Source organism: Vidua macroura, chromosome 14 (genome assembly GCF_024509145.1).
Source record: "Vidua macroura isolate BioBank_ID:100142 chromosome 14, ASM2450914v1, whole genome shotgun sequence".
NCBI classification, from domain to species: domain Eukaryota; kingdom Metazoa; phylum Chordata; class Aves; order Passeriformes; family Viduidae; genus Vidua; species Vidua macroura.
This window is the reverse complement of record NC_071584.1, coordinates 6,932,086-6,958,468: the sequence shown is the minus strand read 5'-3', so window position 1 is coordinate 6,958,468 and position 26,383 is coordinate 6,932,086. Positions and strand designations below refer to the sequence as shown.

The window sequence follows — 26,383 nt, the reverse complement described above, 5'->3', positions numbered from 1 at the left end:
CTCCATCCTTTCTATATTGTGCTATCCCATCCCAGATATTTGGGTATGCATAACATCAACATTTGTGTTTAATATCCCTGAAATGCACAGCAACATATGAGCAGTGCACAATTGAGGGGAGTAAATATGCATAAAATTAGAATTTCTTTTGGTTATTTTACTTTATTTTTTATGCATGCTTGGCATGTACAAGACAGAGAAATACATTTGACAGACCTCTGAGTTATTTGTGTTTCTCTAAAGAAATTTACATTCCGTGTTTGAAATCATCCCAGCTCCCATGCATTTGTTTGGTTGTTAAAGTTTTTCATATTATTTTAAATTCAGGTTTTGTAGTTTATCTATAATACTTGGCAGGTACAGTAGCTCAGTGGTATACACTTAAATTTCTAACCCAAGTGACGTTTTGGAACAATGTCAACTGAAAAATGTTTTCTTTTTCTTTCCTTCTTTCTTCTTTAGATTCTTTATCTTTGTTCAGGAGCCTAAGGTTGCTTGCTGATCATAAGAAGATGATTCTGTGGCTCTTTCTGGTTCTGTCATCTCCAGTTTCTTCTACAACTGCAGATGCTGATATATCTGTGGAAATTTGCAATGTTTGCTCCTGTGTGTCAGTTGAGAATGTACTCTATGTCAACTGTGAGAAGGTTGCAGTCTACAGACCAAATCAGCTTAAACCACCATGGTCTAATTTTTACCACCTCAACTTTCAAAACAACCTGCTAATTATTCTATATCCAAATTCCTTTCTTAATTTTACACATGCAGTGTCTTTGCAACTGGGTAATAATAAGTTACAGAACATTGAGGGAGGGGCCTTTATGGGTCTTAGTGCATTAAAACAGTTGCACTTGAACAACAACGAATTAAAGATTCTCCGGGCTGACACTTTCCTTGGCATAGAGAACTTGGAGTATCTCCAAGCTGACTACAATTTAATCAAGTTTATTGAACGGGGAGCCTTCAATAAGCTTCACAAGCTGAAAGTCCTGATACTTAATGACAATCTGATTTCCTTCCTTCCCGATAATATTTTTCGATTTGCTTCTCTAACCCATCTGGATATACGGGGGAATCGAATACAGAAGCTACCATACATTGGAGTTCTGGAACACATCGGGCGAATTGTTGAGTTACAGCTGGAAGACAACCCCTGGAATTGTACTTGTGATTTGTTGCCTTTGAAAGCATGGCTGGAGAACATGCCCTATAACATCTACATTGGAGAGGCTATCTGTGAAACACCCAGTGACTTGTATGGAAGGCTGCTGAAAGAAACCAATAAGCAGGAGCTGTGCTCCATGGGGACAGGGAGTGATTTTGACGTGCGCATCCTGCCTCCCTCGCAGCTGGAGCCCGGTTACAGCACACCCAACGGCCACACCACTCAAACATCAGTGCACAGATTAGTCACAAAGCCACCAAAAACTACAAATCCTTCGAAGATCTCGGGGATAGTAGCAGGCAAAGCACTGTCCAGTCGCAATCTCAGTCAGATTGTATCTTATCAGACCAGGGTGCCTCCTTTAACTCCTTGTCCAGTTCCTTGTGTTTGCAAAACTCATCCTTCAGACTTGGGATTAAGCGTAAATTGCCAAGAAAGAAATATAGAATCAATGGCTGAACTCATACCAAAACCTTTAAATGCCAAGAAACTGCATGTAAATGGCAATTATATTAAGGATGTGGATACTACAGATTTCGCTGAGTTTGAGGGGCTGGATTTGCTACATTTAGGCAGCAATCGGATTTCAGTGATCAAAGGAGATGTTTTCCGCAACCTTACAAATTTACGAAGATTGTACCTCAATGGCAATCAGATAGAGCGTCTGAGCCCAGAAATGTTTGCTGGCCTCCACAATTTGCAATATCTGTATTTGGAATACAATGTTATCAAAGAAATCCTAGCAGGCACCTTTGACTTAATGCCAAATTTACAGTTGCTCTACCTGAACAACAATCTTCTGCGAAGTTTGCCAGCTTATATTTTTGCTGGTGCACCACTTGCTAGACTGAATCTGAGGAACAATCACTTCATGTATTTACCTGTAAGTGGTGTTCTTGATCAGCTAAAATCTCTTACACAAATAGATTTGGAAGGTAATCCATGGGACTGCACTTGTGATTTAGTTGCTTTAAAACTGTGGCTTGAAAAGCTAAATGATGGTATTGTGGTGAAGGAATTGAAATGTGAGACACCTGTGCAGTTTGCTAACATAGAACTTAAGTCTCTGAAAAATGAGATTCTCTGTCCTAAACTTTTAAACAAGCCATCTGCTCTATTCACTAGTCCCATGCCTGCTGTTATTTTTACAACACCACCGGGACCAGTCCGGAGTCCTCCTGGTGGCCCAGTTCCATTGTCCATCCTAATCCTAAGCATATTGGTTGTGCTGATTTTAACAGTGTTTGTTGCTTTTTGTCTTCTTGTTTTTGTGCTTCGGCGCAACAAAAAACCAACCATAAAGCATGAAGGGATTGGAAACCAAGAGTGCAGTTCTATGCAACTGCAGCTAAGAAAGCACGATCACAAGTCAAACAAAAAAGATGGACTGGGTGCAGAGGCCTTCATTCCTCAAACCATTGAGCAGATGAGCAAAAGTCATACCTGTGGCTTGAAAGAATCTGAAACAGGCTTCACGTTTGCTGACCCACCAGGGCAAAAAGTCATTCTGAGAAATATGAATGACAAGGAGAAAGATTTATTGCATGTGGATACCAGAAAAAGACTTAGCACAATCGATGAACTGGATGAGTTATTCCCTGGAAGGGATTCCAATGTATTTATTCAAAATTTTCTTGAAAGTAAAAAGGAATACAACAGCATAGGGGTCAGTGGCTTTGAAATACGTTACCCAGAGAAACTGCAAGACAAAAAAGCCAAGAAATCTCTAATAGGTGGTAATCATAGTAAAATTGTAGTAGAACAAAGAAAAAGTGAATATTTTGAACTAAAAGCTAAACTTCAAGGTTCACCTGACTACCTACAAGTCCTTGAAGAACAAACAGCTTTGAATAAAATATAGGTCATAGAATCTTATTGCCTACAGAGGACATTTATTTAATGATGAAAGTGCCTTTTGTTGACTTTTAACTTCCAAATACTATATTATATTGATAGGCATAGAGGCAGGTGTATCCAAGGGTGTCTGATTAACTGTAACTGTGTATGATTTGTCAAGTAGAGGAGAATTTCCTTAATAGATTTTACTCCATAAAGCTCATGCCCTGTGGAATCCTGTAGGGATACTGCAAACTCTATTGCCAAAGGGATGCTTTATACACGTTACACTGAATTTAACCTCAAGAGGCATATATGTTTTGTATCTTAAATGCAAACCATCGTCTCCTTGTGATTTGTTAGAACAAACACAAGAAACCTGGTACTGATATTTGTACTCCAGCTGGGTCCTTCATCCTGCACGTGGATTTAAGTTGGTGGAACTGGAGTAATCCTTTGATTCGTGGTGTCCTAATGGCACTGTTTAAAGTTTATCTGGAAAGTAACAAGCATGCAAAGAGAGAACATTCAATAGTATGTGTAAATTGGTTACATTTATGGGCTGCATCTTGAAACCACTGGAATTATAATGTTAAATTGTGTTTAAAATATACCATGCATTACATACCTATGAAATAAATCTGACCACTTGAAGCATACATGTCTATACAGAAAATTAAAAAAAAAAAAGAAAGAAAGAAAATAATTCAACCTGACTTCTGCAGTATTTGTGACATCTGAAGAAAATATTTGATACTTATGCAGAATCTGTTCTAAGACTCATCTCCAATTATAACTTGAGTTCCTTCTCAGTTACGTGAAACTCTTGCAACCCCAAGAGGTTGTTCAAAATTGTCAAAGTGCTTACTGTGTGAGCGTAGCAGAAATTATTTTTGTAATATAATTCATATTTATGAAATACTTTGTATACTACATAGGAAAAAATGTGTACTCCTTAATATGTATTTAATATGCCTGACTTGTTTTCCTGATCACAATGCATTAATCATTCAGTATAAATAAAACCAGAACAATATACCAAACAGCAACCGGGGATGTAATGTATAGCATCATCCAGAATTAAGTGATCAGATATAATAATAATAATAATAATGATAATGATAATAATAATAAAATTGTTATGTACTATTCTTGTGAGATTAGCATATTACCTTACTTCAGATCTGTTACCAATGGTGCATTTTAAAATAGATTGATTAGTTTTTTAGTATTGTGTCCCAGGCTGTTACTTGCCATCAGTTTTCTTGCTTTTCAGGTCTCTACAGCTTAATCTGAATACTTTTCACAAGCATTTACAGGAATTCATGCTAAGTGGAATATTTTTATTGTACATGCAGAAGTTCTCTGTTCTTATCTCTCTGGCTGTTTTTAGTCAGCAAAACCTGATCAGAACAGTGAACAATATGGCAAATCCTGTTCAAAACCACGCTGCAAAATGGATATAGTGGTCTCAGTTCAGAGGACTGTGTAGCTCATAACTAGAGAGTAAAAGCTTGCCTTTGTGAAAGCTGAATCTGAACAGCCAGGGGAAAAGTTAGGAGAATGGAAAATCCCCATTGTATGTCACTGATAGATGGTGCTTTGACATGAGAATGGAGATATATTGGTAGAGCATCCTACAGCCAATCTTTATGATGAGATTAACAAAATTTCTTTGACTCAATGAGACCTTCTTTATCTCCTTTGCTTTCAGAACCCTTAGCCCTCCTAACCTTTTACAATCAATACATTAGTCAATTAAGATAGTAGGATATAAACGTGAACATTTTTCATGAATTTGAAGCTAGCTAAAATTAGAGCAAAACTCAATAATAATACTGTGGAGAAGGCTGTGTCAGCTATTTCCAATATAAACCTCTAATTTCAGGGCTTTGTGACACTGAGTTGGATTTTTTATTCTGGAATGATACTTGGCAAACAGCCTGCAGTATATTTTTATCAAAATAGACCAAAAAAAAAAAAAAAAAAAGCACTGCTTCTTTATTTAAGAGAAAGCAAACAAAACGTTTCCCTACTTGCAGACATTTGTTTATGCTCTTTTGGCTTAGAAGGAGGGTGGTTTTATTATTTTTCTCCATACTGCATAGTATATACATGACTTCAGATAATAAAATTGCAAGAGATAAATGGCTGAGTTTCTTTCAAAAAGCTGCATCTATCCATGCACAATAATTAACTTAATTCAGAATGTCATGGGGATTTTGAGGACATGGATACTGTGTACACATGCAGTTCTGGCAAAAAAAGCTCCTGATTAACCAATGATGCAGGGCATGGTTGAGGTTTGGATGAGAACGTGTGAGTTTATTTATCATCTGTGGATTAAGGAGTGTCCATGATGCACTGGCCAGGTGGACTCTGCTGGCTCCTTCAGTCAGCTGAGGGTGACAGGTCCCTGGTCTGCTCTGCACAGAGCTGTGTGGCTTCGAGGATGGGTCCAAGTTCACTGGGGTTTGCCAAAGCAGAAGGTGTCTGACACACTCAGTGCATTGTCGCTGGCATGTCCTGTACGATCCTCCTGAGAGCAATGTGCTAAAAATATTACAAATTGCAAATAAGGAAATACTTCTAAGTGATGGTAAAACTGATGTGCTGATGACTTGTGTTGTCCTGAGTCAAAAGAACAGAGATAAATGACCATACCTTCCTAAGCTAAAAAAAAAAAATGAGGGGTTTTTTGTTTCATTTTGTGTTGTAAGGTTTTCTGGGGTTGTTCTTTCTGGGTTTTTGTTTTGGTTTGGTTTGGGTTTTTTTAATTTGTTTGAGTTTTTTTTTGTTTTTGGAGTGGTGTCTTCTGCTGATCTAAGGAACTGAACCATTATGCTGTACCATTACACTGGGTCAGAGTTTTCTGATCACTGAGGCCCCAGTTCCAGTAAAGCATTTCACCTCAACCTAAACCATGTGCAGAGGTATTATTCATGAGATAATAGATACCTGCCCAAGAGTTGGCCTTTGCTAGAGTTTTGTCATTGACTTCGAAACAAGCCAGCTCAGAACCATTGTATATAATCCATAGAGCCTAGTGACTCATCTGGCGTTATGCAGTTGAGTGTAGGTTCACCAGCATCAGTAAAGGTTGCACAATCTGGACCTTCCTGTAGAAATTGTCCCTACGTGTTTTACAATGTATGGTGCAATATATAGGCATAATAGTGTGAGTGAAGAATGCAGAAGCCGGCAAAACACTATTTTTCTGTGAAATTGTTACTTTGAATGGCAACCTTAGTGTCAGTTTATTTTCTCCATGTTTTGAAACGGTGTATGTGTCTGCACAGAAGTTTTGCTGTGGCATCCATTCAAATCTCTGGTCAGTCTTTCTGAGAAGGTGACTCGGGTGTGGCTTAACGGGTCTGTCTGTTCCTTATATTGGTTTGAGTGGCCATGCTTGTAAAATGGCTGTTAAGACCCATGGACATAAACTAAATCAGTGAAGGTGTTGGCATAATCTGTTGTCTCCATTGTATTATAAAGAAGTTTCCATTTTTAAATGAAATCAATAAAGTGTACTGGTTTCCTTGAAAAAGAAAAAAAATTGTGCAATTTTATCAGAAAGCAAATACCGCGGTCACAAGAAAAGGTGATTTATGTTTTTCATTTAGTGTTCAAGATTGACAATAATGCAACAATCTAGTATAAATATATTTTTAAATGCTTTTTTTTTAAGCCATAATGATGATAAAAATTATAAAGGCATGGCCTTGTGAATAATGTTAACAAATGTTTCAGAATCAAGAAAAAACATCCAGAACTTGATGGTGGTATAATATCTATAATATCTTTTGCATGATTTGTATGTTGATATTGTATGAAATGAGCACAGTGAGACTTTTTTTTTTTTGGTTGCATCCAAAGAGTTAGGAAGGAAATATAACAAGAATGTACTCATAATCACTCTATTTTGAAATAAAGTAAAGAAAACAAAATGTATTGGCTTTACCCTGTTTTGATCATTACTATTTTAGGTTAGTTTATAATTATGGCAGTTACTTATGACATCCTGTCCAATGTAAAACACAGAAACCAATTGTTTATTAATTTTGTTCGCCTTCATGAACATCAAAATACTAGTCAGTGTTGACTTCAAAATTTGTATGAAATATTAATAAAATTGTTTGGTACTATTGTATTTCTGAAACTAGACTTTGTTAAGTGCCTGTGATATTCTCTTTTGGATTATTTGTATATGGATGAGAGAGAATCTGTAAAGCAGTTATGCAGTAATGTTTTCTAACCACCTCAACAACAATTTCTTCTATTTTAGAAAGTTTTTCTCATCTTCTGTTGTCCAACAAAATTTTCTTTTACCCTGTTATGCAAATAATCCCTCTAAAGTCAGTGATTTTTTTTTTCCCATTACTACCACAAGCAGAATTTAGTTTTCAGTTGGATTCTCAGTTCTTCAACCCAGAAATGCTTAGAGGAACAATTACATAATGTTAGGGGCATTTGCTTTGATTCTTCTCTCTTCTTATTAGTAATTTTCAATAATAATTTTTCAGAGGAAAGTAAAGGTAATTTGTCCTTAGAAAAAGCAAAAAAAACACCAATCCATCTACCATTTCATTTGGTTAGGTTAGTTTTATGACTGAAAGTTGCAAGGACATCTTTAGGTAGTTTAACTTCCAAATTTATATTTTGCTATTAAAATGGTTTACAAAGCCTCATAAAAATCTTCATGGCAAGGGAGAAGAGCAGGAACAGAATTACATTTAGATTAAACATTCCCTGTTGTGCAGGGTTTAACATGCATTATAATGGCAGTGAATGTGAATCAGAATGGGATATGGAGTGGAAAATCGGGACTTGATACAGATTTTTTTCACTTCTACTTGAAGTGTAACATTAGGAACAAACCCACAGCACTAGTTGAGAAAGGCCTACATATAATATTCCACATAATTTCTTTCTAAAGAAAACCTCTAGAATCAAGTATTAATTATTCATGTTTTGATAATAAGTGTGCACTGCTTTCCTGAATGCAGAGGAACTTGAGAGTTTTCTGTTAATATGTTTTGTCTTTATTAGTCTTTATTTCCAATTTCAATTCACTCATCCTTATGTATTACGATTGATGCTGTGTTGGAAAACAAAAATAAGAATATTGTTGCTCAGGGACAAACTCTTCTCAAAAATTTACCAATGTAAATCCAGACCGACTGAACAGACTTCGGTAGAGTCAAATCCACTGTTACCCTAGTGAACAAAAAAGCAGAAAATACAAGATCTATCCATCATTGAAATAAAAAAAAGTAATCTTTGACTTGAAATGTAGTATAATCTTGCTTTATACTCTGTTGATTTCTGTGGTAAAGCTGTTACTATTTTCAAACGACTGTAGGGAGAGCACAGACCAAGTGCAGTCCTGTGTCTGTTTGATGTCAGTGGAACTCTACAGTGATTCAAGAGCCCTGGGCATCCCAGAGCTGTACTATGGGTACAAAACTATATAAATTTTCTGGTTCATACATACACTTGGGGTAGATCTCACATAAAATAGAAATGCTTTCTTAACAATACTATTTACTTTCTCCCTGTAATGGAACAAAGTTACTTCGCTCTTGTTTTTCATTAAGTAGGGAGTTTATTGCAAATATATTTGTTTTACTGCTAATTTTATTTGTATTCACTAGCAATACTTGAGTTAACTAATTCATTGTCTGAAAGCAATACATTTCAGTCTGTTATTTTTAAAATGCTGGTCACTGGTAACAGACAGATACTGAGTTATATTGAATTTCTATTCCCAAAATAATAATTCCATAAATAATTTCTCAAAAACACAAATAAAGATCAGATAAGAAAAAAAAAAAGTCCTAGCTGTTATTAAATCTGAAATATGCATGTATGTGAAGGCTTAACACAGTGTAGTATAATTCTGATGGGTAACAAGTGATACCTCACTTCCCTTTGGTCTTTGTTTAACCAGAAAACAGAAAGTGATCTCTAAATGGTTTGGTCATCATTTTGTAACAGCAGAGTAACAAAGAATATTCTTAAATTTCCCTCATCCACCAGGATTTCATTTCTTGGTTTAATTTCATTTAATTTCCTGGAAGTGTGTGCACTATAACCTTCCAGAGCATCCTCCCACTCCATGCTCTCATTTAACCTTCAGTGAGCCAGTCTTTTACAGCTGAAGGTTTTTCTAGGCTTGGGTTGATGGCAGTATCCAAAGAGTGGGATTTGTCAGTTCCTAGAAAACAGATAAAAAAGGCAAGCTAAGAGACTGTCCTGGATGGTTTCTGAGTCACATCAGATGGTGTATGATCCAAAACAGAAATGTAGGAAATGGTTTAAGGTTCTTTTGGGAAGTTTTGTGCTTGGCTTTTGAAGCTGGACAATCGTGGCTTTCCACGATTGTAAGTTGTGCAGTGTAAAGGAAATGTGATTCAGTCAATTGAATCCTGACAGACTGTGGCTAAATCTTGCAGACATCTGCACCCACTTACCTGAGCTAGGCTTTGGTATCACTGTTCACTGAAAAGTCTTGCACAAATTACTCAAGTGAAACCAGATGTGATCCAGATTTCTCAGGGATGATTTAGCTAGGATGCAGATACATTTTTGTGCACAATGGCAACTGTTTGGGTGTGGGGGTCAGTCTGTGCCCAGTGTTTGCTGAGCAGTGGCTTTGGTAGGGGCTGTCTTCATGTGTGACATTAGTGCTCACATCTGAATATGAGACACTGTACAGGATGTACATCTCAATGAGCAGAGTCACAAAGGGCAGCGTGTTTTGACAGATTTTGAGCTCTTCATTGCAAGAAACTGCAGGAAAGGATATACCATACAACAGATTTTCTTGCTCCCTGGCAGGATTTCGTAGACCCTGTGAGTCCTTCTCAGCAGGGTATTCTTGTCTATACACTGCAAATAAGGCTCCAAGTCACCGGTCTTGTGTATGTGCAGTCTGTGTTTGCTTATACCCAAAAATAGTTTTGTGAAGAAGGATAGGAGAATATCTTCCCCTTTTTTTCTTTTTCTTTCCTTTTTTTTTTTTTCTGAAAAGCAAAACGGGCTGAATTTTAATTTTTCAAGATTGCAAAAGAAAAATAGAGGTATTTTAAAGAATGGTCACATTATTGGTTAATATCAGCACTATTAAAGTATTTTGTTAAGAGAGAGAAGAAGAAAGCAGTTGTGTTTATATTTTTAGCACACAGCATTTCAACTTCCATTCTTGGGTTAGAATATGCCCCTGGGTGCCAAGGGATTTACATGTGCAGCTCGGGGCACAATTTAGTTGCAAAGATTCATCCTCAGTGTCTTTCTGCCTTTTGTATGGTAGAAATGAAATGCAAGGTTTGCTTTAATAGAAGTTGCATCAGAAGGCATTCCTCAGGACCAGATTTCCAGCTCCTGTTGAGTTGTGCCTGCAGTTTGGTGAGGTTGGTTAGCAGCAAGAGTACAAATGTCATACAAGGGGTGGGTGATCTTTTGGATGGGGTTAGCACTTTGAAATAATTGGGGTTCCTTCTTAAATATCACCATGTCATTGCACTGTTTTATACTTAAGAAGATCTTTACTTCTACAATCAGTTCAATAAATCAGTGGTTTTACAAATTTGATCAGGAAATTGGGTCCAAATGTCTAGAAAAAAAAGCTTTGCTTTTAATTCTCATGTTTTTTAAGAAAATAAAGAGCAAAAACATAGTGAATAACCTAGACTTAAGATTTCTTTTTGTTCAATGAAAATTACTTTTGCCTTAATGAAGTGAAATATTCAGAAAGTACAAGAAAGTACAAGAAATATTTAGGAAATAATTTGGGAAAATTTGGTTTGCGACAACAAATGATGCCCCTATTTTGTAATCCTTTCTCAAGAATATAAGCTGTGGACGCCATAAGAGGTTTTATCTTTTAAGTAGCTTCCCCAAGAATCTGGAGTTTCATTCAGCTGTTGGAGCTATGCCATGAGCATGATTTTATGATTTTGCTGTATTGGTTAACAAAACAGCAGTGAGTGTGATGCATTTTCTCTGTGTAGCTTTTTCAAGTAATTTATACCACTTATGACAGCAAAGATAGTAAGGATTATAAATTGTAAAGTGTGTTGGTAAGGATTCCTATACATTGGTAATGTGCTTTCAAAATGAAAGCAGCATGTAAATGATGTGTATTATCAGCATACAATCCATTTCAAAAGGGAAGTACCACTGTACTCTGCACGGAGCTCTATTGTTCAGATTGAGAAATATCACTGAGAGTGGATAAGCTGTGTTTTCCTCTTGTAGACTTTTCTTCTTCAGCTATTAAATAGACCTGTTTACTCTGTAGAGACCAATACAACTCTGAGCCATCTGCAAGAAAATATGTAAGCCTAAAAAGGACAAGATAATACATTCCCTCCCAAAAGAACATCTGCATTATAATAATAAAATCACTCATATTTTCCAGTGTTATTGGCACTTTTGGACATTTTTGCTACACTGACAAGCTGTGGGACTGAGATGTGGAGTCGGCCTCAGCTCCTGTTTCCTTTCTCCACACCAGCATTCCCTTTGATGTCATCCATGGACAAGGTCAGTTTGCCCAAGTGCCTTTCAATGCCATATGGGGCTAAGGCAACAGCATGAATTCATACCCACTCTGCAGGCATTTGCAATGTGCTAGAACTAGAGTTGTCATGGACGAGATGCACTCAGAGACAGCAGAAGCATGACAGTGACAGTGACAGTGACCTTTGCCAAAATGCCTTCTCCTTTACCCTCTGGAGCACACCTGTGCCATGGCCCACAACATCCTTGGGCCAAGAAACAAGGTTGTAGCAGGGCTCAGTAGCATCCTTCTTTTAGCATTGCAGGGAGGAAAAGTAACACAAGAGCTCTGTAATCAAGAATGCAAGACTCTCCTTGGCTGTCTGCTATTCAATATGTGGGCTAGTCCCTTTTGCAAGAGGAGAGCTAATCTTCACTGCTGGGTTCAGTCTAAACTCTGGGGACCAGGTAGGAAGAACTTGTTTGACGAAATGAGATTTTCCCCACAGTACAGCTAGCCCAGTTTCTCTGTCAGATGGGTGTAGACACATGTTTTTCCCTGTCTGTAAATAGTATACAGTCAAACTTGTATTAACAGTTCTAGTGGTTTGGTAATATGCTACATTTAATGCATGTGCACATGCAAAATTGCAGTTCCATGTGGTATTGCTGAGTGCCACTGGCAGTAAATGAGGACAACCATTTTTTACCTCAAAACCTATTGTGGTGGCCAGATTCAGATTGCTTTGCCTAATAATTACATATGCTTCTGATATAGTAGTTTCTTTTCCTAATAACAACGGTGTCTTCCTTTGTAACAAAGAGAGGAAGCTTTCACTTTTTTTTTTTTTTTTTAATCATTCCTCTGCAGTTGGAGTTCTATTAATCCATTTCCAACCCATAAAGAACAAAGAAAAAATCCTCTACAGGAAAATTCCACTTTATGTAACGCACTGAAGATGGCACTGTAGTAACAACTTCACACTGTGAATGATAAGATATGCTTGTGTTTGTTACTGGGAAATTGTGATTTTTTTATTTATTTAGCACAGCTAACATCAAGCCAAAGGTCAGTTTAATGCAGCACCACCCAACACTGCTACTGTAATTAAGGGTGAAGAAGGGTTTCTGTTACTTGGACTTATCACAAGGAGCCCCAACTCAACCCAAATTATGTGGGATAGTTTATAGTTCATCTTCATAATGAGAGGTTTTTTTTTGTTAAAAAAAGAAAAAATCCAAGGAAAACAAAGAAAGTCCTTTCTGTAAAGGATATCTCCCCATGTCTGTAACCTTTACAGGCCATGTTAAGGCATATTAACACCACAGCAGGTCTCTAAAGACCCAATGAACCTTGGGGCCTTCATGGCTTTCGTTGCACTGCACAAATCTTACAAAATTCAGTTTCCTATAGAGGTTGGAGGCTTTAATTAATCTGAAACAGTAGCTTCAAGTTAAAAGAAAAACAACCAACCAACTACACACTAAGAACACCAGTCACAGCTAACAGCCACATTTAGGTTAATGCTAATTTGTAGTCAGAATAAAAAAAAAAAAAACAAAATTAAACTGACACTTATACAGGTCTGAAGTGATGCTTCTATCTGTTTCATAACCCACACCTTTTAAGCCCTTCACTCATAGCAGGTGGGAGTTTTGGGTTGTTCTGAAGTATGTGAGTAACTGGGCCACTGTGCAGCAATTACCTCTCACAGCTATTTCCATCATACATGCCTGAGCTATTTTGAAGTGGATTAAAAAGGGAAACTTTAAATTCTTTTTGCTTTGTCGTGCTCAAGAGAAGTCAATGGAAGAATTTGTGTGAACTACCACAATGGGGATCTTTTTCAGGTGTTGAGAAAAACTTGCAGGATTTAAAGCCCCACGGATTTCCATGAGAGACAGCCTCTGTCCCAGACAACCTAATGCTCTTTGTAAGCAAACTAATTTTGTGGAGGAAAATTTTGACTTTTTCCAAACTCCCCTCCCAAGCTTCTAAAGTACTTCTCCAGCTGTCCACTATTATAAGTGTGCAGCTTTTCAAAGATATGGGAGTTAAATAAGTTTAGGGCCTTGATCTTGGAATAAATCTGGTAGGAGCTCTCTAATTACCCCAGCAGGATGCTCTGCTCTTTACACAGCACCTTCCAGCTGCCTGAGCAGGAGGTTGCCACCACAACCTCCAACTGCAGTAAAAATTATGTGTGGGTAATAGAGACAGACATAGGCAAGCCAAGAAACCCAGAAGACCTATCCAATACGGGGATATTTGAAGGATGCAGAAGGAAGAACTGAAACAACTTGGGTTTGAACTTCTAGAGCTAGAATTTTTTGCTTAGAGGTGATTTTGGGGCCATGGGATTGCTTAGAGGCCTATGAAGCTGTTAGCAGGCAAGATAGGTGGGAACAGACTGAGCTGTTACAAAAATAAGCACTAACTTATATACTCATATAAACATTTGGAGATATCTGTGATGCATTGGCCATTAATATTTAATTTATCATCTGTTAAATATTTTATTTTGTGTAGTTCTTTACTGGAAAGGTGATGGATTGTGTCATCCACAAGGACCTATATATAAAGATCTGGCAGATTTCTCTTTTGAAAAATAATTACATATATAAGCAGTTTGCAGGAGGTTTGCAGGAGGTAAAATGCATTATGAAGAGATTAGTCATGTGCAAATGTGTTGTCTCATTTTTGTTTGTAGAAAGGCAGGAGTAAACACCTGCAGGCAGTATTTGTATTGCAAAGGGAGAGTTATTTTGAACCTGTAGAGAAGCTGCCACCTGGATCTTCACTACCCCAATCATCACAGAAAATTTGAGCTGTTTGCTTCTACCTCCCATGGCTGAGGGAGCATGGAGCAGTGTGAGGGGTTGAGGTGATAGCACAGGGCACTGACCTTGTGCTTGTGCCCCCTGGACCTATGGGCAGCACAGCTGTATCTGCACCCCCGGGAATTCAGGTCTTTCCCTCTGTGCCTCCCTGGGACTTGTGCCACTCTAATATCTGGAGGGTGAGATGGCCCAAGACACAAGCCAGTAGATCTTAAACACTGTTAAAAAGCAGTTCTGTTCAATTCCTTTTTTTTTTTTTTCATGAACATGGCATGTGAAAACTCCATGCCACAGTCTGTGTCCTGTTCCGTGGTCACACATGGCCACCATCTCCACTGACTGTCCCATCCCACACACACAGATCTTGGCAAACCCTGAAAGCAGTTCCCTCTCTCTGTTGTCAGGCCTCTGACTGTGCTGTAGACAATGAACATCTCCTTATTTTTCAGTAGTTCTTGTTCTTAATCCAGGAAAGCATTTCCTTAGGTCCTTAATAGCAAGCTTAAGGTTAAGCATTATTTAAGCACTTTGCTAAACTGTGTCTTGCTGAATGCCTGCCTAACTGGCCTAAATGGGCTAATTTACCCTGGTGCTCTTCCATGACTTCAGGAGAGCTGTAAGAGCAGGAATCCTGATGAAAGGTGGACTCCAAAGCAAGTGAGGGGCAGAGTTAGATGCTTCCAGGCCACAAAATGTTTCTGAGTTCCCTGGGAATCTGTAGATTTGGAGACTGACTAGGGGAAAGGACAAGCCTCTCTGCAAGGAGCTTCACCCCATCTATCCATCCCTGGTGCTGTCTCAGTTACCTACAACGAACAAAACTGAGGAACACCAGCTTTCTCCCACTTGTCACCAAGAAACAGTTGTGCCTGGGTTGTGTGCAGCAAGCAGGGCTCTTTATCTAGCTTATCACCCAATCTGTGCTGTAGGGCTTTTGAAACAGAAGTGTGCTCCTCTTCTTATGGCATTTCTGATGAGCCAGTGGAGACACAAACTGTTCATGGATCCTTAAAACCACTCCCTTTTATTAAAGAGTAGCCAGACATGCTGTGGGATTGAAAGATTCCAAAAACTGATGTTAATATTGTTAGAATTTGGTATAAAATTATGACCACTGTCTGTCACTCATGAAACAACATGGTAAGTTTAAGCTTTTGCAATATGTCACATGCTTTTAAAAATTATTAAATAACGGCTTATAAAATATGTTAATGAAACAAATTGCTAACTTAGGAACACAGATTTGTGGAGATGCATTTTTACAGGAAATTGTTTTTGTTCACAAACCTGAGAATGTTGCTAATGCTGGCAGTCATGTTTAAATGCTGTCCTATAAGATCTCAGAAAGGTCTATGCCTTAATGTAATATGGTCTTAAGGAAAAAAAGTGAGAGATTGGAATTAAAAGCTTTACATATTTCAAGAGTATGCTGAATTAATATTGTCTTGGCAGTATTTATTGTTCCACTGTTATATTTAAGAAGTTTTTTTCTGTGTGTGGTTTTGTTTCTCCAACTGATCATACTCCTGCTATCCACAGGCAGTCTAGCTTGTTACCAAAATGTGCCTGTTTATAATAGCTTTAATGCCAAATGAAAAAAGTAGGAGGAAGAAAGGAAGGGTGGAATTTGAGCTTTAAAATGTCTTTCTCATGAATTATTCATATTATTTATTTCACAAGATCAAATGCTGTTCTTGAAAAATAGTATGACAGGGTGTGCACAAGAGATTTCAGAGGTTGAATATGAGCAACAAACCTTTTCTAGGAGAGAAAAAACAATAAAACTGTCTCCATACCTCAAACAGAAAGCTTGCCTAAGAAATATCAAAGATCAGTGTTGTGGGACTGTAAAATGCAGACCCGAATCTATCATTTTATTTTTACAGCAGGGTGTCATCAAGCTCTTCTCTGATCCAAGACTAAACAGCAATTTTCGAACTATGGTGCCAGAACATAAGATCACCTTCATTTTTAGAACAACATAGCTTGGAATGAGCCACTGCATGTATTAACCTCTGTAAAAACAGTGAATTTCAGCTTCTTGAACAGCACTTTATTTTCTTTGGGTAATTAACTGTGGTATGTGAATGGTGAAGTTCCTTGATTTAACCCAGGGAGCAGAAAAGGGAATCCATGGAATGCCAATCTCACCCTCCTTCTTTCTTTGTACCCACTTAAAGGGCACCTGTGGACAGTTTCCTGAATTTCATTGGATGTGTATGGGGAATGTTGCAGTAATAAGCAGACTGGACTCAGTTTCCTCATGCAGGAAAAGCCAATCTTTAATATTACAGCCCATTTTTACACAGTTTTCAAGACCTCGTGTATAACTCTAACTGGTTCGTAGCTTTCTTGCTATTCAATTCATTGTTAGTAAATGGCATTTTACATATCCATCAAATCTTTCTATTCCTGGATAGTTTACATGTTTTTTTCACAGATTCCCATGGGACAGATTTCTTGTTTTTCACAGGTGCAAACAATTCTCTTACCAGAATAGTTTGTTGTGCTAACTGCTTTCGCTCTTATGATTTTTCACATGGGAAGTTACAAGCTAACTATTAGCTTAGCTACATTAGCAGAGCCCAAACCATATTTTATAAGGCCTTTCTTTTATAATATCTCTACATGTATGCAACAGGGGAATGCCCCCTGGCAAAGAAGCTGAGGATGCTCCTAGCCCTGCTTCACTGTGGGGATGGCAAAGGTAGGCTTGGCATGGAGACCCTCTGATAGCTTCTCCTGCATCTGGTGGGGCCAGCAGAGCTCCACTGACCTGAGCAGCCCCAGGATGACCTTTTCAGTGGATCCAGGCTCTGCAGTGTCACTGATGTCCATGGAAGTGCAATGTGCTACAAGTACAAGTAACAGGTTTTTCCATTTGATACCATGGAAAGATGATGTGGGCTTGGAAAATCCTTTGTAGTCTCTAATGCCTTCTTCTTTCCTCTTTCCTTGCTTATTCTGTATATAAATTAAGACCATCTGAGGTTGTACCAGCTGCCTAATTTATTCAGATATTCAGATTTGTATTTAATGTCATCTCCTTGTCAGCCTTGGTAGACTCTGGTTCAGACCCACAGTTTTTTGCTGCTGCAGCAACCCTCACAGACACAGAAGCTGGAAAACAAGTAGGATGTAATTCAAGAGCTCTTTACATCTATGTAACCACGGATACCTAAGTGATGCATATGACCAGTGTTTACAAAGTAAAGTATGTTGTTTCCAGAAATGGGAAGCACAGACTGTGAATTCCCCCAGGGACATATGTGCAGGAGATGAAAAGTAAAAGTAATGCTCTTCCACCTTTATGAAACAGTGTTCTGTAGTAAGTTCTACTTTCAGTTGTTGTGACTATAGTAGATGTGGATGGCTGTGGGTCTGTGGTTTGGATGGCCATGGTAGACTTTGATGGTCCATTTTCATATTTAAAGGGGGCAACATATTTAAAGGAGTGTGAGGGGGGCCACAAATTGCTGACAGAAGCTTGTCTTCATAGAGAATATTGTATGAGGTAATGAGTTAATTGGTTTAAAAAATGTAATATTGGTACTAAATATCTCAGGGTTTCTTATTGTAAGTATAAATAGTAAACTGTCCCACAGAAAGTGGTTTTTAAAGGAAAAGTTAATGTGTACATATAATACATTTATCTTTTATTTGTGTTGTATCTCCTTATTGATGCTATCTCTTAACACAGTTCCCTAAGGTTCCCAAATACCTAAAAGTATCTTTCACTTAGCACTAATTTGTTAAGATTTTTTTTCTTTTCAGATACAATGAGGAGTTCTAGGACTCTACTGGCATCTGTTTCTTTCCGGAATGCTTCAGAGTACACATATGCTGCCTCTGTTTCTACTTCCTAAGTTAAGGTCTTATTCATTCATTCATTCATTCATTCATTCATTCATTCATTCATTCATTCATTTTAACCATTCAGTTTCAAGATAGGTTTAGAAATTCTGACCAGCTAACACTATAAAATATCTCAGCAATAAGTAAAGATGTACCAAAAAAAAAAAAAAAAAAAAAAAAAGCCCAGGTCTCTCATGAAAAAAGTCACACCAGGCAACTTTCTTTTTCCTGGTGCTTTCCCAAAGAGCACATCAGTATCATCATGACCTGTTGGCTTTTTTCTAGAACTGGAAAACCATACTATGGGGGCAGGGAAGAAATAAAAAATGTATTCTTCCAACTGAACTAAACATTTTGCTTTGCATTTTGCTTTGTAATAAGCTTAAAATAATTTCTTAAGTGTTTATTGCTAAACTACTGGGAAGAATCTCATTTTTCAGTGCTGAAAAACAGATAATCTGTTTCAGGTTGATATGTATGTAAAAGCCTGTAGGGAAAATTTTTATGAGATTGAAGATTGCCCACAATTTTTCCAGAGCTCGAATAAAAAACAGACAACAAAAAGCAGTCCTTAAAAATTCTGATACTTCAGCATGTTACTGATTTCTGTAAGTACATATGACAGTTTCTTCATCTTACAGAGCAAATCCCTCTAGGTAAGGTCAGCAGAGGCAGATGTGGTGGATGCTCCAATACTGCGGACTTGAGGGCTGTTGCTTTTATGACATGTTCTTTATTTCTTTGCTCATGTTCACAACTTTCTATTGGGTGTTTTCCTCTGTACCTGATTTGATATGGAAACGCACATGAGCAGCAGCCACCAGAGACAACAGCTTCAGGACATTTGTTCAAAGCTGGAGCTGCAGTAGCTGGAAGGCCAGTGCTGGCAGTGTCTGCAGAAGATGATCCTTGCTCCTGGTCCAGTCCTGGGCACGCTGTTTTACAATCTGATTAATGTACACATAAGCAGACTGTGGTCTGAGAAGGAGGAAAAAGATGAGGCATTGTTGGACAATTTCTCTTGATTAAAAGCATGGCATTACCTTAGAAAAATATTTTAAACTAAGGCACCAGGAAAGAGAAATTCCCCTTTTCCCCCAGAGCCCAGCCACAAGCTTGTTTCAAAGCTTGAGGAACCAAAAAGCTTTCCTTTAGCAACCTTTTAGAAAGTCCCCCTGTCTGGTAAAATTTAAACAACCTATGGTCAGTAGCTCTCTTTGATTCAGAATTACACTGGGGTCTAAGGGAATTTGGGAGCTCCCTGAAGCTGATTGCAGTGGGAGGGGGTGATAATGCACATGAACACACATGCCTGCAAACTCATTACAGAGGTGAGGCCTTTTTGTACAAGATCTCTCTATCATACAAGTGTAAAGATGAAGAAAGTGACTGACAAGTGTAAAGATGAAGAAAGCATCAATTTCAGAACTGGTTTCTGTTAATCTGTGCCATGTGCCATTATGTAATGAGTGGCTACTGCTGCTCAAGCGCAAAGCAAACTCCCCAAAATAAACAGAGCTATGAATCTGGTGGAAAAACTGACCATGAGGAGCAGCCAGCATTTTATCCTTGTTGTTGGAGCAGGCTTATTTGCTGGCAAAGTAAGTAACCATTCTACTGATGAACCTTTCCCACACTACTTTTGTTTCTGTCAGTTCTGCTTCTGTGGCCAGGAAGTCAACTTGGCATCTTTATATTTGTTTTTTAGTGACAATTTCAGTTTTGCAGTTACACCCACCAATTTGAAGCCCGTGATGTAAGGCACTATTTAGGGGCTTTAGCCTGTACATAGCAGTGTGGGAAATCTGCAGTAAAAGTATGTTCCTCTGCAGTACTTACTTTCAGCAGGTAATTGATTCAGGTTTCAATAAGGAGCAGACCTTTGGCAATTCTTTTCCTTTCCTTTTTTAAACCAGTGGTACAGGACAGCTGCAATATGCCGAATTTATAGCATGCCACTATGAATATTTTCCTAATGATTGTTTAAATCCTTTTTGTCCTGGGTCTGATTTCTTTTGTAAGCAGCTTACATTTTATTAATTTAAACCAACACCACCAAAAATACCTGTCTAACTATCAAGCCAACCTTAGTATGAAAAGAGGCTTAAGTTTTATAACGCAGAAGTCATATTAAACCTCATGCAAAGATACTCATTAGTCAAATCTCAAGATTTTATATAAGTAAATCTTACTTACTAAAATACAATTTTTGAATGCTCGAGGCTAACTTGTTTGAAAAATCATGTGAGCCCCGAAGCCAACACTTGTCTATAGAGCCCCTACACTCCAGTGTGTGAGGGACATTCACCCGTCCAAACGGGGCTGGATTCCCCCAGAAGTGCCTGTGGTGAGCGTGAAGAAGGAAACCTGTGTGGTCAGATGCAGGGGGGAGGAATGGGGTGGAGATGAAGTTTGGCTCAGAGCTCCTGTATGATCCCCGTTGCTGTGGAAACAACGGCCTTTGCAGTGCCTATCACATCTCTATATGTCCCTAAGAGCCATCTCTTCTGTGTGTCGTGAGGAGGAGCCTGACACGGTGCCCATCAATTGGGGGCCTGTGCTGCGAGGGGGAAATGTAGACAATAACTTCAACTATGGGCTGAAAAAGAAGTAATGAATCACCCTTTTATGCAGGTACATATAGTTACATCCAAATGCCATGCTGTGCTTCTTAGGGAGAAGAAAAGGAGAGAATGATAAAAATGGAGCTGAGCTTTTATGTTCATTTGCTCACAACCTTTCCTAAGTCTTCCTTATCCTCCGGAGTGAGCCAGTCACTGTAATATCCCTCCTCCATTCATCCACTGCCTTGTGAATAAGATCCTATAATATATGGTTATTTCATAAACTAACAAGGCTCAAGCTCAGGGAAGTAGGTGCTTCCAGTTGGAGCACATTTCCTTCTGCTGTTTGCAGTTTGTTTGTAGGAGCAACTGTCTGATTGTTACCCAGGCAACCAATGCAGGCGTGAATTTGATTAGATATAGTTTCACAGATGTGGGCAGCGTTTCAAGCATTGTTTGGTGTTTCTGTCAAAAAGAAAATACAGTTTGTTAACTTTTAAGAATTTTTGTTTGAAGGACAGAGATGAAAAAATCAAGGATCTTACAATAATCATTTTTCAGTGGGGTTATCTCAGCTTGTTAGTTGCTATTTGTGTTTGGTAGATGACTATTCATCCCACATAAAGAAAAAAATGTGGAAAAAATCCAGTATTGACAGCAGGGAGATGTGTAAAAGTACACAAATTTTTATTATCTCCACTGAAGCAGGTTAAAATATTATCATCCCACTAGAAGATAACATCATTAAAATGTGAGGACTCTTGTCATATCATAATAACAGTACCGGGAACATATTTTGATGCTTAGCTATGCACGGCCTGTCCTGTGAAGAGGCAGCTTGGTATTTTAACTGATGGTAACGTTGTGCTCCGTGTGTTTATTTCTCCAGTAGAACTTGCAGATGTAAACATCAGTTGAATGTGCAGCTAGAGGATAATGGTGTGACATTCTGCATGAGCTCTCTTGGTGAGCAAAAGTCACTTTCTTCTGATACAAAAGACAAAGGGGGAAGTAAACTTTGTGGATAAAAGAAAATGAAAATTACTCCCCCTAAAGCTGAGCATTTCAAATTTCAGAGTGCAATTCAGTCTTGCAAAGACATAAGCCTACATACTGATGTTCAGTTCAGTTTCCAGGTAAAAAAAATCAAGGGTAGTTGAAATTTTCTGTTCTGTTTCCAGCTTAACTCTAGAATAAACAGGATTAGCTGTAGAACTGTGATCACTTGTTTGGGATTGCAATGACCTGCAGGCTGGGAGCTGGAAACAAGTCTTCCCTCACTGCAGATTCAGTAACCTTGAGAGCTTTATGCACTTTACTGCAAATGCACATCAGAATTACTTCTCTTGAGTAAACGAACTCTTCTTTTATAACCCTGCTCTTGAAAATGGATGATTTGGCTGCCAGCGCACTATCATTCATACCTGGTTGTGATTTTATAAGACTGTTACCTTCTTTTGGGAACATTTAGTCTGGCTTTTTAAGGAAACACAACTCGTGATGACATTGTCCATCTGTGAGTCACTTCCTAGCAGCTTTTGATGTTTTTTTAGCCAACTCCATCCAAATTTGCAAATATCCACTACTTTCATAGCATAGAGAGATCTGGAAGGTGCTAATCTCCTAAATATCCTGTTAAAATTGACAGCTAGCTACATGGCAAAGAGCCTTTAGTGAGAGATAAACAGGGAGTACTCCCTTGCTCTCAGCTGAGTTTATAGCAGCCATATAGCCAACAGCCTTTCAGCCAGCTCCTCGCCTGCACAGCACAGGGCACAAGAATCAGCATGACAGGTTGGCTGCTCTGATGTAGAATGTGGCAGGGAAGGGGCCTGGGGACCAGAGGGAGCTGCTGTGGGAGAGGAGAATAATAGCAGGGGGGCTGGGAACGTGCAGGGCAGAGCCACTGTGATAGAGCTGTGGGGAAATGGGAATTATCGAGGGAGTTGGGATGGGGGTGGTAATAGGACAGGAGTAATCTAGAAGCCAGACTTTACACTGTTCATGAGTCAATTTGTTCTACCACATCATTCAGCTGTGATTTGATCCTGATAGTCTGTAGTGCAAATGAAAGAAGCTGTTACAGATCAAAACTTCATTAATAGAATGACTCCAGCTGAGTTGAATGGCTGTTGGATTGGGATCATGTTTGGCAAAAACAAATAATAAGGGATCAAAAAAAGAGAAGGAGTAATTGAGAGTAATTAAAAATCCATAACCTGAAGGGTAGATTTGTAGATTGCTGGTCATTTAAAAGTGCAGCCAGTGAGCAAAAGATTCTTGCAGATTGACATGAGATTTTTGATGTAAGGGTTGGGAGAGAGGCTGAATAATATAGTTCAAAAATGTAATGCTTCTTTTTTAGGTTGCTGAAAATCACATGGCTACTTAAAGCTATTCGCTCTAATAAAATTATCTCTTTTCATGAACATCATCAATACAGACTTTGATTTTTCTCACTGATGTGAACTGGGAAAGTGAGAATGAATTCTATCTTCCCAGTTGATTGCCAATAAGTGTTAATTCTCTATGCTTTGTAATCAGATAGTATTGTTTCTGCATTTCAAATTCATTCTTTGTGAGGCAATTGCTCGAAATGCACACTTTTTGAGTGTGCAAAAAAGTCTGTTTTTTTCCATGTGTAACTGGGAAATTTGAATGTTCCTATTTCCACACTGATCTTTTCTTTGGCAAGTTTATATTTGCACAGAAAGAGACATTTTTCAGTGCAAGCTTTTTTCCAAATCCTTTTGACACATTTGTTAAGAATGGCAATAACTGAAACCTCTACTCCACAGAGTTTGCCAGCATTTCAAGCCCACTCACTTTGTTACCCTCCATTTGCTCAGTAAGGGGTACCAGTTCTGGTTGTTTGATACTTCTTTACCCTTTTAAAACAGAATATATTATTTGAAATAAAGAAAGAGAAGAGGAATTGACATAATTCAATACAATTTCATCACCTAATAACTTCAATGGGAATGCATTTTGTTTTCTCATTTCAATTCCAGGTACCTAATCCTGTACATACCAAGGCAATTATTCTGGTTTAAATATTCATTTTTACCAAGAAATACAACACACCCACAGCACACAGACTCTGTATTGTATAAATGCAAGAACAGACATGGATCAATATTTTGGTTTTTAATTTTCCTCATCCTCTAGATTGCCAATGCACCAACACAAGAGACTATAGCCCCTCTATCTGTTTGGCTGAGTGCATTTTATGCAGGGTGACTTCACAGGAATGGACTCAGATAAAGAATGTTAAGTCACATGTTAGTGATGATTTATGTCCTCTAAGAAATGAACAAAGCAGCCCTGTCAGGGCTGTAGATCTGGTAAGTGCTAATCACACTGGGCAACAGATCCCATTGTTGTAAATATAAGATACTTGGACAAAAGCTTTCCAGTCCTTATAAATTTTTAAGCCACATTCAGGGAAGTTGTGTTTTTCTTGTGCATTAAATTCTCCTCAGGGAAGAAATTATAACTCATACTTTTTAACGGTAGCAATAGTGGAACTGGTTTATATGGCACCTTTTTCATAGAATTTTTCATAGGAATAATTTTAATAATTGCTTGACACAAAATCATATGCAGATGTGGAAATATTAAATGTGCTAGAGAATAGAACAGCTGGAGGTGGGAAGCTGTGCCTGGACTGGATCAGATGCTGAGGCTGTGTTATGATTTCATGGGAATGAGAGGTCTAATATCTTGCATTTAAGTAGCACAGAAATTATCCAGTGTTTAGCCCTCAGCATAAACTTTTACACCCTCAGCTCTCCCCAGCTCACCCTAGTGTCCTAAGCAAAGTCAATGCCACCACTGCAGTCTGGCAACTCTACACAGGTTCAGCAGTAGCTCTGTGAAATCCTTGGTGTTGCTTGAATGGTAAACTCGTTATCAGAAAAATGCTGCACTATAACTTGAACATGGTTTACTGTTGTCACCAGCAAATCTAATTTTGCTTGTATGGTGTAACAACTCTGTGAGAAGGCAAAAGCTAAAGAATCAATGAGAGGGTAACAGAATACTGATTGTAGCCATCAAGAATTTTTCTGCTTCTGACTTAAAAAAAAATAAGGCAACAACCAAAACCAAACAATGAGACATTTAAAGTGGAAGGGAGTAAATTCTATAATATGTTGCATTCTGGAAAAAACAAAACAAAACAAAACAAAACGGAACAAAAAAAAAAACCAAACAAAAAAAATCAAACAAAAACACAACACAAAACCAGAAAACACAAAATTAACTGAATTAACTGCTGCTTTGAACATGGTTGAATAGTTTTTCACTAGCTAAAAATACCCACAAAGAACTGATACCAATCCAGAATGTTTATCTGGATGTACCCCCATTATTTCCACTGTTATAGTCACATCCCTGCATTAAGAAGAGCCTGTGTTACCTCAGAGCATGGAGAAATTGCTCAGACTTTCTGGAAGGAACTGGGAAGACAGGCAGGAGGATGTACCTGTACTAGGCATGTACTTTGTACTTACTTTTTTTTTTTTTCCCTGCTTGTTTGCCAATAGAGCTTTCTTACAAGCAAAACCAGTTTTTCATCTGGCATCAAATTTTTAAAAGAACTTGTGTCTCACCAGGGATCCAGAGAGCTCAGTATCAGTCTGTCCACTTTTCAAAGAGCTGTGTGGATCTGCACTGAGAATCCAATCCTCAAAGTGCTTTAAGTGCTTGCAGATATCAAGCAGCTATCTTTAAAGATAGTGGCAGCACACCTTTGAAAATAGGGCTGTGTTATCTAATTATTGTATTTATTATTAATCTACTCTGTTATAGCAATCTGAAGACACATGGGTATCAGTTTTCTCTTAAATGAGCAGGTCTGTATAGTGAGCCCTTGTAGATGGACAGTGCCCCTGTCATGTCACCTGTCATGGCAGCTGTAATGTCACCTGTAATGACACCTGTAATGTCACTGTGCAGTGCAGCCCAGCCCAGGAGCTCCATCCCTGGGAGCTGAGGGACACTTCTGCCACTGAGCTATTGCAAGGGTTTGGGATTGGGATCTGAGAGAGCAGTGGGCTGGGAGCTGAGCAAACAGCAAGGAAAGTCTCCTTTCTTAGTCCCTGACTAAATCACAGGCATGAGATGGGACTGGCTTTGCTGATACCAGACTCCTGTGCTGACCTAGGATTTCTGGGAGTGAATTACCTGCGTGCTGCCAGACCCCCTGCTTTGGGATTTGCCTCTATGTGAAACACTAATTTGCTAGAGTAAAAATAAACCAAAACTGACAAAAATAAAAACCAGTGCTAAAAGCCAGTGCCCAAAAATAAACCAAATGCTGACAGCTTCCCTACTGGTTGACATGGCATTTGGGAACCATAATACCTAGACTGATAACAATGCTGTACCACATAGAAGAGCAGAAAATGCTGCCTCAGGTTATAGGAAGGACAATTTCTGACTCATTGAAAGAAAAACAAAAAAAAAAGTGGCTCTTAGTGGAGCAGATAAAGTCTCTCAGAAAGTCACAGTGAGTAGTCATTCAACTGTATTGTGCTTGGGGCTTTTTCATAAAGGTAAAACTATTTCAAGCATGAAAGTTTAAGGTTCTAAAACTTGTAATGTATTTTTCCTCATT

At 38.3% G+C, this 26,383-nt stretch overlaps 1 protein-coding gene across 1 annotated transcript; it reads left to right on the top strand.

The window, feature by feature from the left end:
- Positions 1 to 497: 497 nt before the first annotated feature.
- On the top strand, positions 498 to 6,952 carry SLITRK4 (SLIT and NTRK like family member 4). Its single transcript, XM_053990611.1, has one exon. The coding sequence runs from the start codon at positions 513 to 515 to the stop codon at positions 3,024 to 3,026; it is 2,514 nt and encodes an 837-aa protein (XP_053846586.1). The 5' UTR covers positions 498 to 512; the 3' UTR covers positions 3,027 to 6,952.
- Positions 6,953 to 26,383: the final 19,431 nt, after the last annotated feature.

Excerpts from the sequence above, each read along its gene's own strand:
- SLITRK4 (XM_053990611.1), top strand. The coding sequence starts at position 513 with ATGATTCTGTGGCTCTTTCTGGTTCTGTCATCTCCAGTTTCTTCTACA.